At 39.5% G+C, this 13,288-nt stretch overlaps 1 protein-coding gene across 1 annotated transcript in view; it reads right to left on the bottom strand.

Annotated features, from left to right (window-relative positions):
• tent2 (terminal nucleotidyltransferase 2) overlaps positions 1-13,288 on the bottom strand; it is a 78,266-nt gene that overhangs the window by 43,865 nt on the left and 21,113 nt on the right. Inside the window, exons 5-9 of the mRNA XM_080189347.1 lie at positions 12,030-12,144; positions 5,572-5,663; positions 5,353-5,416; positions 3,771-3,837; positions 2,268-2,344 (exon numbers count right to left, since the gene is read on the bottom strand). Of these exons, the coding sequence (XP_080045473.1) occupies positions 2,268-2,344; positions 3,771-3,837; positions 5,353-5,416; positions 5,572-5,663; positions 12,030-12,144 (415 nt within the window). The remainder of the gene's footprint in view (positions 1-2,267; positions 2,345-3,770; positions 3,838-5,352; positions 5,417-5,571; positions 5,664-12,029; positions 12,145-13,288) is intronic.

Genomic DNA, 13,288 nt, shown 5'->3' with positions numbered 1-13,288 from the left:
TGTCAGAGGTAGGTTCTTTACTCAGATGGTAGAAAGGGCATGGACTGCCCTGCCTGCAGCAGTTGTGGACTCGCCAACTTTAAGGGCGTTCAAATGGTCATTGGATAGGCATATAGATAACATTGGAATAGTTTAGGTTAGAGTGTCATTAGATTCGTTCCACTGGTCAGCGTAACAGAGGGCCGAAGGGCCTGTGCTGCACTGTAATGTTCTATGTATATTAGTATAGATCGGATATAATGGAAGTTAACGGCAGTTGCCTGGCATGAAAATTTGTTCAAGGGGTCAACACTGACCTCTAGTGGGCAACGCTAATAAAAAGGAATTGAAAATACCAGAAACAGTTCTTACCAAATAATGTTCTTATCAAAATAATGTTACACATTATCATAGCTGAAAACTATATCACTATTCGGAGGTATAAAGGATCTCATTAGAAGCAGTTTTAGCAAGCCCAAGGATAGAATTCAAGATTGCTCAAAAGAATTTAAATGTTGCATAAAATAGCTGAACGTTCGAAGAAAAGTCGAAAACTTGCAACTGTACTAACGTACAGCAACACAGTGTAAGCAGCCCACTTCACAAATGGCTTAGGTTCTGTGATACTTGGAATACAAAATATCGTGGTGCATGAAAAATAATTTCACAGGGAATCAACTCTCTCCACCTTAGTGTTTATCAACTGTATTTCAGTTTCAAAAAAGTCATTTCCTCATAAGATTTAACCAAATCATTCAAAACAAAGAGAAATTATTAGAACCATTAAAAAAACCAGTCATTTATTCAGCACCTTAGCCACTTTTCCAAGATTATTACTTTTGAACTGCAAACATATTTACAGTCAGCAAAATACTGAAGCCAAATAATGCACAGCAAAGTTCTGCCAGAAGTAGTTGCAACAGGAATTGCAGTTTCAGGGGCTAAGTGTCTTCACACCCCTGGATCCATATAACTGCCTGAAAAACCACCATCACACAAAGTTTAAAGTTTTAACGTTTGTTTATTAGTGTCACAAGTAGGCTTAAGTTCACAGTGCAATAAAGTTACTATGAAAATTCCCTAGTCACCACATTCCGGATCCTATTTGGGTACATTGAGGAAGAATTTAGGATGGCCAATGCACTTTACCAACACATTTTTTGGACTGAAAGGGGAAACCAGAGCATTCAGAGGAAACACACGCAGACATGGAGAAAACGTGCATACTCCGCACAGACAGTGACCCAAGCCAGGAATTGAACCTGGGTCCCTGATGCTGTGAGGTAGTATGTGCCACCGTGCTGCCCAAAGACACCCTCCCATCACTATATGCCCACGCAACCCCCCCCAGAGTCCACACGGCGTCCAACAAGAACATCTCCAAATAAACCTAAATCTCCCCTGATCTAGGCCTCACTACGGCTTCCAATCAGTGATAAACCCTAGGCCTGCAATCCCTAGACCATCTCCTCACCTCACCCCCAACCCTGACTTCCCATCTGGTTGACCTACGCCCACCACCCGATAAGTTCCTCTGCCACTCTCAATCTCCCCCCCAAGGCTGGGATTTGCTGTAAAAATAATGCCTTGCCCCATGGATCCATATTTTTAATATTGTTCTTATGGAGAATCAGTTCCAGTTTAAAATGTTTTGACTTATGACATAGTTTCCAGGCACATTTTGTCTTATTGTTATTCCTGGTGTCCTGGCCAATATTTATAACACAATCAACATCACAAACCAGAATATCTGGTCAGTATCAAATTGCTGTTTGTGGAATATTCTGCAATCAAAAAAGGTATTACCGACAAATCTCTTTTTTTCCGCTGTGAGAAGTTTTGAGCAGGAGGGAGAGAGACCAACATTACAGTGCATCACACCCACAAGATGCTTATAAGGCATCATGTTTACCATTCACATATTTAAGCTAATCTTAGACAAAACTATCCAAAACTTCTTAAATTTAAATACGAGGTAAAATTTATCCAGATTAATAAATCTCATCAACCTGTATAAACGTCTCAAACCACCAAAATGACTGTGCAAAATAATTTTCATAGTTTTAATTGAACATTTCAATTATATCTCAGTGGCTAGTAACATTTTAATTTGAGGGAAGAACAGTAACTATCTTGGTATATTTTGTTGGGTATCCTAAAAGCGTCATAAGGATACCAAGAAAAAAAGCTAGCGTGTTTTTTTGGAATATTTCATGTAACTTAATGAAGGTTTGGTGCTTTGATAGCAAGAGGATAGCATGATATAGATTAATAGGTCGAGTACTTACTATATGCATAGCTTCTCAGCAGGAATGTATTTCTTATTCCCACAACATTATTTACATTCAAGTCAAATTCCACACCACTGAAAATGCAAAAAAAACTGACAATTAAACTCCTACATTTACTTTTGAAATGCACTTGGTTCAACAGATTCCTGATGACTTAAATATAGTTTAAGCAAATCCATAATTGTAATTTATAAATGCTCAGAAAATTACTCAATAGTTAAGATTACCAGCTTTATAGGAAATCTGTAGTTATTTTGAGGCTTTACTAGTAAATATTTGGAAAAAGCATAACCTAAGATACGACAGGAAAAAAAACTTATGTTTAAAAGACTCGTTATTCTAAATACAAAGGGTATACACAGAACTTCAGAAAGCTTTAATAAGGATAAGATTAGGAGTCATGCTTTGGAACATTATTAGATAATGAAAAGCTTTGAATAAGGAGGTGACTGAGATTGAGGCATTTTTATTTTTTCTATAGAGAAAAAGAGAATAAACATTTGCAGCAGAGAAAAACATAAGAATATTACTACAGTGCAGAGTGGTAAGATAAGGTTATCATTACTCTAGTAATGAGGAATCACAAAAACAAGGGGTCAAATGGTCTATAAAACTAGGACTAGTCACTAGAAGGTAATTTTTCAAGCTGAAATGTGAATGTGCCTTCCATTAAAGATGGGAACACTTGAATTTTGATTCCAATTACTTTAAAGAACTGCAGATTTTTATGTTAACTACAGTTTTCTGTTCCAATTGATATAAACAATAGGAAAAAAAAGGTTTATAGTGTGGGTATGAGGAAAAAAAACTTAGCAAACTTCCTGAAGGAAATACTCTTGGATGTTTCTCCCATGGATGTTAGGGGTATTTCAGTTAGAGGTCAAAAAGAGGAGGAAGGATTTATCAGCAATGCTGTAATGGGTCCATTAAAAAGACCAAATACTGTTTTAGATGATGGGTGAAGTATGAACCAGACAATGCTGTAATGCATTCCAATGCAATTAATTAGTCACCCAGGTTCAATCTTGTTTTTGAAGGCTGTGGTTTCAGCTTAAATCAACACTTCAGTTCTATAATTACATTTTAGCCTTCAGCCCAAAAATGATCAGTCTTTTTTCTAATGTTTTATAGAATTTAAGTGTAAATCCAGATTTCTATCATCCAAACCAGTTATCAACTCTTGAAGCATCTTATTCAGGAGTACAAAAGTCAATAAAATGAAAACTCTATTTCAAAAATCAAGCAAGTTCTATCAAATTCTCAACATTACAACAAAAGAACACAAATAAACAATGTTATCTTAAAAAAATGTCTTGTTCAAGCCAATTTAACAAACCTGGCAAACAATTATAAAAACCGTTTTAAAAAATGACAGCAGTGAATTAGTTCCAAAGTTAAATACCATCATTTATCATAGCAGCTCGAGTGCAAATTTAGAAGGCAAAAATCAGCATCACTACGATGATGGAATGGCTCTCAGAAAAAAACTCAATCACCTACCTGACTTTATCCCTGAATTTTACTATTGGCACTTTTGCTCGGATCAGTTGAGGTCTGTCAATGTAAGCTGCAAATAAAATTTAAAAGTTGAATCTATCTTCAGAAAATATTTTTAACTACTGTCTAGCTGCACTTTCTCCAGCAGCTCCCAGATATGATCCCTTTTTGGGATCATGCACATTATCCACGAACTCTCTGGTGGGCAACACAGTAAGAAGTCTGACAACACCAGGTTTAAGTCCAACCGATTCATTTGATAGTAAGCTTACAAGCTTTCAAGGTTAACCTCTTTGTCAGGTGAATGGAGAGTTCTGGCCTCAGACAGAGCATATAAAGCACAGACAGTTTACAGATTACTGATTAGAATGCTAATCTTTACACCTAACTTGCTATTCAAGTCTTAAAATGGCCAACAATGTGAGTGGAAGGAGCACTGATCACAGGTTAAACAGATGTGTATTGTCTCCAGACTTAAACCTGGTGTTGTCAGACTTCTTATTGTGTTTACCCCAGTCCAACGCTGGCATCTCCACATCAGGGCAACACTGGACCAGTGATCCAGAGGCTCAGGATTAATGCTCTGGGGACATGCGTTCAAGCCCCATCACGGCAACTGTAGGCTAGTCTGAGTTATGGGGATCAGTGATTGTCGTAAAAACCCAATCAAGCTCACCAATCTGCCATCCTTACCTGGTCTGGCCTACGTGACTCCAGATCAACAACAATGGGGTTGACATTTAACTGACCTCTGAAGTGGCCTAGCAGGCGATTCAGTTCTAGGGCAATCAGAGGTGGCAAGAAATGGTGGCTTGCCAGCGATGTCACATCACATGAAATGATTTTTGTTTAAATGCAATGTGGTGGTGACTAGTTCCTTGGCCAAATTCTGCTACGTACTAAGTAATATTTGGAAGGGTGTTTTGCTTATTTTCTCTTCTTGCACCGACCACCTAGATTCATAGACATTTACAGTACAAAAGGACCCTGTAATTCATTAAGTCTTCCCCACCCCAACTGATTAAAGGGGAAAATATTAAATTGGTGAAAATTCATATTGCATATACTGCTGTGGGTAGAAAATTTGTCTTCATATCCAAAATATGAATATTTAAAATTGAATCTATCTTCAGAAAATATTTTTAACTACTGTCTAACTGCACTTTCTCCAGCAGCTCCTGGATATGATCCCTTTGCACATCATCTACAAATTCTCTGGTGGGCAAAACTGGGAAATCCCACAACACTAGTTTAAAGTCCAAACAGGTTTATTTGTAGCAAAAGCCTCAAATAAACCTGTTTGGACTTTAAACTGGTGTTGTGTGGGATTTCTGTGTGCTTTACCTCAGTCCAACACCGGCATCTCCACATCAGGGCAACCTGGCTCAGGGTTAATGCTCTGGGGATATGGGTTCAAACCCATAGAAATGGGATGTTCAGTCCAAGCAGTTCAGTCCACATAGGTACTTTTGCGTGGGCAAATGCTTATCTCATTGCAGTATCCCTTTATTTGCTTTTCTTACACACCACCAAGCTTCTACACATTATAACACTAACAGCATAATAACTTTGAAGAGTGACTTACATAGTCTGTAGAAAAGTTGTTGAACTAAACTGAGTATGTGACATGCTTCACTTCTTTGATTGATCTGCAAGAACATTAAAAAACTGCCTTTAAATAATTTTCTAGATACAGTAATAATATAGTAATAATAGATATAGTAATAATTTTCTCGATAAAGCAATTTTCGAGATATAGTAATAGTTGGCAAAAAAGCTAAACTTAACATTAAAATAAACATACCGGCTCTTCTTTCAATACCAGACACAGGTCTGCATCACTGTAACGAGTGCCAAAGCCATTCAGTGAAGAACCAACCAAGTATAACTTTGTCTCTAGGGCGAGAAGAAAAAGTAGAAATACACGAAAATGTTTTCAATTCTACAGGCACCTGCTAAATAACTTGCTTTAGTTTCACTTACTGCAGTTTTTCATCAGTCCCATTATGACTCAGGGTCAAAATTAAACAGTAATGCTATTTACAGTAAAAACAGAAGTGATTAGTGTGAAATCTTACATATTTACAGTAAGAACAATTGTTTCTACTGCCATTTAAAGAACATCCAAAATCTGTTGCAGTGGCTATTAATTGGCAACCTCGCCCCCCCCACGTTTACTGAAATCATTGAACCACAATGGAATGGCAAAACGTACAATTCTTTGTTCCTTCTAAAAATATTACTGCAGAACTGCTACTCTTTCTTACTTCCACCTTCATAACATTGTTTCAGCAGCAGATGAGCAGAGGCAGGGACACTCAACCATGCCTCTTAAACCTTGGACTTGACTATTCCAACATGCTCAGTGCTGGCCTTCCACATTCTACCCACTATAAATTACAGGTTATCCAATCTCTGCTGACTGCATCTTAAGCTTATTTATTCGTGTCACAAGCAAGCTTACATCTACATCGCATTGAAGTTACTGTGAAAATTTCCAGTCGCCACACTCTGGTACGCTGAAGGAGAATCTAGCATGACCAATGCATCTAACCAGCATGTCTTTTGGACTGTGGGAGGAAACCCATGCAGACACAGGGAGAATGTGCAGCCTCCACACAGACAGCGACCCAAGCTGGGAATTGAACCTAGGTCCCCGATGCTGCGAGCAGTGCTAACCACTGTGCCAGCGTGCTGCCCTTCCTTCCTTGCAACAAGATCCAATTACCTATCACCTTATGCGCACTGACTAACACTGGCTCGCAGTTAAGTGATTCCTTGATTTAAAAAACGTTCATAAAAGTAGATTGCTACAGATGTTGGAATGTGAAAGAACAGGGCCAACATTTTGAGTCTTGTTCCTGACTAGAAACACTGACTCCATTCCGTCTCCAAAGATGCTATCAGACCTGCTGAGATATTCCACTTTTCTGTTTTTGTTTAAAATTTTCAACTTTAAAATCCCTCGATAGCCACATCTGTCCTTATTTCTGTAATCTCCTCCAGTCCCACCCCTTCTGAGATCTCTGGCGCATCTAATTCTGGCCTCTGAGCACTCCCAATTTCAATGCGCCAGTATATTTACATTAAAAGACTAATTGGTCTTTTTGAGACTACCTAGAAAAAGTGATCGCGGAAACTTAAATGAAAGTGTTGCAAATATGTTTCATGTTAACAGTCACATTGAAAATTAAAAAGCTTCCACATATTCTTAAATGTGTTATGACTAACGCACATGAATGCTGATTATAAGATTTTCAGTCTTATTTTCATATTTGAATGTTTCATATTTAAGTGTGTTGTGATTTCCCACTTTCTTTGGGGTTCTATTGATTTTCACTTGTTTTTACAATCTAGCATATGTTAATGACCTTGGCAGAAAACTTGGGTACAAACAAACACTGGGCAGCACAGTGGTTAGCACTGCTGCCTCAGAGCACCAGGGAACCGGGTTCAATTCTCAGCCTCGGGTCACGGTCTGTGTGGAGTTTGCACGTTTTCCCCATGTCTGCGTGGGTTTCCTCCAGGTGCTCCAGTTTCCTCCCACAGTCCAAAGATGTGCAGGTTAGGTGGATTGGTGATTAAGTTGCCCCTTAATGTCAGGAAAGCTAGTTAGGGTAAATGCATGGGGTTATGGGGATAGGGCCTGGGTGAGATTGCGGTCAGTGCCGACTCAATGGACTGAATAGCCTTCTTCTGCACTGCAAGGATTCTACAAAACAGACAAATTGGCACAATTTCAGGTATAACATACTGATAAAAAGTTCCACAGGCAGTTCCAGCCTAATTCCCTAATTACAAGGAAAACTACAAGCATTAGGGTGGTGATGCTACAAATTCCACAGTTCACCAAAATAAGTTAGTAAACTGCAGTGTTAATAGCCACCATTTTGTTTGATCTGGAGATGTAACCCATTACGTTGGGACATAGTTCCTTTAAGGGGACAGATCACATGACCCCGATTGTGGGGTGATCTGCTTGGGGCTGTCCAGTTGAATTTGGAGTGTGGGGTGCGTAAGACCTGCAATAAAGACTTGTGTTCCCTGGCAGCTGGCTGTGATATGTGATCTTAGGGATACCCCAGTAGTAGAGAATTCAACATAACACCACCTAGCCAACTGGAAAAAGAAACATTCAACTCTGAATAAACACATGCAATGTGATAGGCTTTGGAACATGCATTCTCCAGGTTGATTGTCTTCTTGCTTCTGTGCATTAAGGATTAAACCTAAGGATTTTAAATTTTGAAGGGTTACAATACATAAGGAAAAACTGCTTCCAATGCCTGAAGGGTCGATAATCAGGGTGCATAGTTTTAAGGTGGCAAAAGAGGAACTAGTAGGCACAGTCTATTTGGATTTCTTAAGGGTGCTACATAAAAGACTTTTTAAAATTCATTCTTGGGACATGGGCGTCATTGGCTGGCCAACATTTGTTATCCATCCCGAGTTGCCCTTGAAGGGCAGTTGAGAGTCAACCACAATGCTGTGGTTCTGGAGTCACGTGTAGGCCAGACCAGATAAGGACGGCAGATTTCCTTCTCTAAAGGACATTAGTGAACCAGATGGGTTTTTTCCCCCGATAATTGACAATAGTTTCATAGCCATCAGCAAACTCTTAATTTCTGATGTGTTTTGTTAAATTGAATTCAAATTGCACCATCTGCCATGGTGGGATTCAAACCCAGCTCCCCAAAACATTAGCCGAGTTCCTGGATTAATAGTCCAGCAATAATACCACTGGACCATCGCCTCCCCATACTGCACAAGATAATAGTGCACGATATTGAGTCTGATACATTAGTATGGATATAGAATTGTCTAAGAACAGGAAACAAAGAGTCAGGACAAATGGGTCATTTTCAGGTTCACAAACTGTAAACTAGTGGGATGTCACCAGGATCAGTGCTGAGTCCAGCTATTTAAGATTTAAATTAATTGATTTGGATGAAGGGACCAGCTGCATTGTAGCCAAATTTGGTATTAAAGCTAGTTGTGAAAATACAAATAGTCTGCAAAGAGATACAGATATTAGGTGAGTGGGCAAAAAATTGGCAGATGGAGCATAATGTGGAAAAGCCAGAGGTTGTCCACTTTGGTAGGAAAAATAGAAAAGCAGAATGTCATTCAAATGGAGAGAGACTGCAGAATATTGGAGTACGCAGGAATCTGGTTGGCCTTGAACATGAATCACAAAAACCTGGTATACAGGAACAACAAGCAATAAGAGAGGCAAGTGGAATGTTAGCCTTGATTGCAAGGGGGATAGAGCATGCAAGTAGGGAAGACTTGTTACAACTGTACAGACATTGATGAGACCCCACCTGGAGTACTATGTACAGTTTTGGTCTCCCTAAGAAGGGATATACTTGCATTGGAAAAAATTCAGAGAAGATTCACTAGACTTATGTTTGTGATGAAAGGATCGTCTCACGAGAAGAGGTTGATGAGGTGAGCATACAATGCACTTCTCTTTAGTAATATCAGAACTCATGATTAACGAAGTGATTGAAACTTAAACCATCAACTGTTTTGTTCTCACCACAGATGCTACCTGACCTCCTCAGCATTCAAATTTATTTCAGAATTTCAATATTAGCAGTATTTTGTTTTTATGATTCTTTAAGGTGTGACTCGTAAGCCATTTGGTCCTTTGAGCGTAGTCTGCCATTATTCAATAAAATCACAGCAGATCCAATTGCGGCCTTAGCTCCACTTTTTTAAAAAAAAATCATTTATGCGATGTGGGTATCACTGACTAGGCCTATTTATTACCCATCAGCTGGTGGTGAGCTGCCTCTTGAACCACTGCAGTCCCTTGGGTGTAGATACAGCCACATTGCTGGTAGGGAGAGAGGTCTAGGATGCTGACCCAGTGACAGGGAAGAAACAGCAAATACAATTCCGAGTCAGGATGGTGAATGAATTGGAAGGGAACTTCTAGGCAGTGGTGTTCCCAGCTATCCGCTCTCTTGTCCTTCCGGATGGTGGTGGTCATCGGTTTGGAACGTGCTGCTTAAGGAATCTTGATGAGTTCCTGCAGTGTATCTTGTAGATGGTACACACAGCTGCCATTGTTCATTGGTGATGGAGGGATTGAATGTTTAAGGAAGGGGTAGCAATCAAGTGGCCTGCTTTGTACTGATGGTGTCGAGCTTCTTGAGTGTTGTTGGAGCTGCACTCATCCAAGCAAGTGGAGATTATTCCATTATGCTCCTGACTTGTGCCTTGTAGATAATAGACAGGCTTTGGAGGTCAGTTGGGTCAGGAAGTGAGATACTCACCACAGAATTCCTATCCTGCTCTGGTAGCCACAGTGGTTGTATGGCTAAACCCATTTCAGTTTCTGCTCGACGGTAACCCCCGGACATTGACAATGGGGATTCCGTGATGGTAATGCCATTGAATGTCAAGATGTGACGGTTAGATTCTTTCTTGTTGGAGATGGTCATTGCCTGACACTTGTGTGGCACAAATGTTACTTGCCACTTGTCAGCCCAGGCCTGGACATTGTCCAGGTCTTGCTGCATTTGGACATGAACTGCTTCAGTACCTGAGGAGTCATGAATGTCACTGAACATTCATCAGCTAACATCCCCATTTCTGGCCTTATGGTGGAAAGAAGGTCATTGGTGAAGCAACTGAAGATGGTTGGGCTTAGGACACTATCCTGTGGAACTTGTGCATTGATATCTTGGAGTTGAGATGACTGACCTCCAACCTCGATAGCACCTTCCTTTGTGCCAGGTATGACTCCAACCAGCAGATAGTATTCCCACTGATTCATATTTACTCCAGTTTAGCCAGGGGTCCTTGATGCCATACTCGACCAAATGCTGCCTTTATTTCAAGGGCAATCACACCCACCTCATCTCCAGCATTCAGCTTTCTTGTCCATATTTAAAATGAGTCTTTTCCTGCCCACTCTGCATGCCCTTGCTAATCAGATAGATATACATAGCCTCTCAAAGCGGGTAAATATTCAACAGTATTTAAAACTAGTTTAATTTTGAGAAAGCAATCACATTTTATTTTTTAAGGAACAAAACATCTCTTCATATAATGAACTCCAAGAATGACTGAACTCCATAAAATTCCAAGGAAGCAGAACTATGACAAAGTGACAAAACTATTAAAATAATCTGGATTGCAAGTAATATCTCAACCAACATTCATGTGGCTTGTTTAGTGTCAGGCTGTAAGCAAATTTCGTAAAAAAAAGTAATTAATTGATCATCATTTGATACCCAAGAGATACTGTTCAGGGCATAGTTAAGTGGTTATAGCCACATAATTAATTATGTTGCTTCAAAATTTATTGGGGTAATTTCATCTTCTGATTTCCTCCTTTGTAAAATAACAAAAATCACTGTAGTATGTTAACAGAAACGATGAGCAGGAAAAATGTTGTGAATATTGAATTGTCTAGTGTGACACTTACCAGTCAATGGGATGATTGTTATGTCCCATAAATGGGTGGGTTGGTGTTGGATCAGCGTTTGAAATAAAAGAGATGCAGGAAGGAACTCAACCTGCCAAAAAACACCACCTACTTCTGATTTTAAAGGATGTGGAGATACTGGCATTGGACTGGAGTGGGCACAGTAAGGAGTCTCACAACACCAGGTTAAAGTGCAACAGGTTTATATGGAATCACGGGCTTTTGGAGCACCGCTCTTTCATCAGGAGCAGTGCTCTGAAAGCTCGTGATTCCAAATAAAACTGTTTGATTTTCTAGGAGTCAAGACAAATGGAGGGGAACCAATCTGCTCACATGAAACAGCTGGCCAATCACATATACTTGAGTATTGCTGAAAAGAAAAGACACTGTCAAAATTTTTTGTGTAGCCCTCAGCAGACAGTAACAATGTCAGGGAAACAATAACTATACACTGCATAAGATGACAGTGCTGATTGGTAAAGAAGTTGACATGGAGAATGCAGTAGTTCATGGTGACTGACAGTTAACTGCCAAGAATTATTTAAAAATTTAAATCAGGCGGCTTGACTCTAATTCATTAAGTATTGCCCTGGAGAATAAACCAGCGAATGAGTATCACTTGTTTCGTGGAAACGGGCGCAATGTGTTCTAGCCTATCAAAGATGGGTACAAGCAGGAAACCTGCAGAAAAAAAGACAATGTTCTGCAGTTTGTGAAACCCCTATTTTCAGCAGCCTCCTTCTCTCCCACTCACAACCACTTCATCTCTAAATCAGAGCTGAAATGCAGTCAATGAATCAGAGGCCAACAATGTAACTTACGTGGGAATATTCGTTGGATTTCTCTCTGAATCTGTGTGCGGCATAAATCCTTTTTTTCTAGATCAATCGACTGTTGTTGGCAGTTACAGAAGAGGTCCAAAATTTGTTGACTCAGCTGTAAATAAAGCAATATAATAACATACCTTCAGTGAAATTATGGATTACGATTTTTTAAAAAATATGTTTAAACTTATTGTATATTTGGGCCAATTAGAGTGATGGGAAGGGAGCCGGAATAACTTTCTAACATCATCCAACTTAAAAAAAAACCCTGAAATCTTTCAGATACAAAGCTTTATTGTAACAATTCCTTTATTTTGAAAGCCAATTATGTAACGTAGAATAAAGAGAGAAGTTTTAGAATTTACTTTCATTTTCAAATAAAAAAATCTTTTGGTGAGCAGGGCAAGGACACTGTACAGGTATGAATTATTCTGAGAAAGAAGTTCAATCTGTAGATACAAAGGATATTAGCTTCAATGCAATGATTCTCATCCCTTCAGTGAAAGCGATCCAAATCCCTTGGCTCCTGCAGCAGCCTTTTTAAATTTCTCCAATCAGATTTCAACAGCTCTCAAAAGACCATCACTATTAATAAGCAGAGCATGGAAATTGCATTCAACAGTGGTAACTTGAACTGTTAAATGAACATTAAATCCGAGACATTTCCCATTGGGACCTGGAAAAACAGGTACATACATTTAAGATCAAAAGCAACCGATCTACCTCAGCCTGACTTGTGGGAGAATTAATACTTGGTTTCTTTTTGGTTCAAATGTTGCGAATGCTGCTACGGACAGCATTTGATACCCATCCCAAATCGTCCTTGAAAAAGGTGCTGAGTCGCCATCTTCGCAGTCCAATTGGTGTAGATAAAGCCACAGTGCTATTAACGTTCCAGGAATTTGACTAAGCAACTGTCATAAATACATAAAAACATAAATACATAAAAAGGAAGAGACTGGCTAGGGTGAACATTGGACCCTTAGAGGATGAGAGGGGGGACTTAGTGGTAGGGGATGGGGAAATGGCTGAGGCCCTGAATAACTTTTTTGTTTCGGTCTTCACGGAGGAGACATGAATAATTTGCCGGGTGTTAGTGATGGAAAGATGGTAGGAGTGGAGGGCCTGGATGACATTATTGTTACTAGAGAGGAGGTGCTTGACAGACTGGAGGGACTGATTGTGGACAAGTCCCCAGGACCGGATGGAATGCATCCAAGGGTTCTGAAGGAAATGGCAGAGGTGATAATGGATGC

Source organism: Carcharhinus amblyrhynchos, chromosome 5, assembly GCF_965287045.1.
Source record: "Carcharhinus amblyrhynchos chromosome 5, sCarAmb.v2.hapA, whole genome shotgun sequence".
Classification (NCBI taxonomy): Eukaryota; Metazoa; Chordata; class Chondrichthyes; order Carcharhiniformes; family Carcharhinidae; genus Carcharhinus; species Carcharhinus amblyrhynchos.
This window is presented reverse-complemented; position numbering and strand designations above follow the sequence as displayed.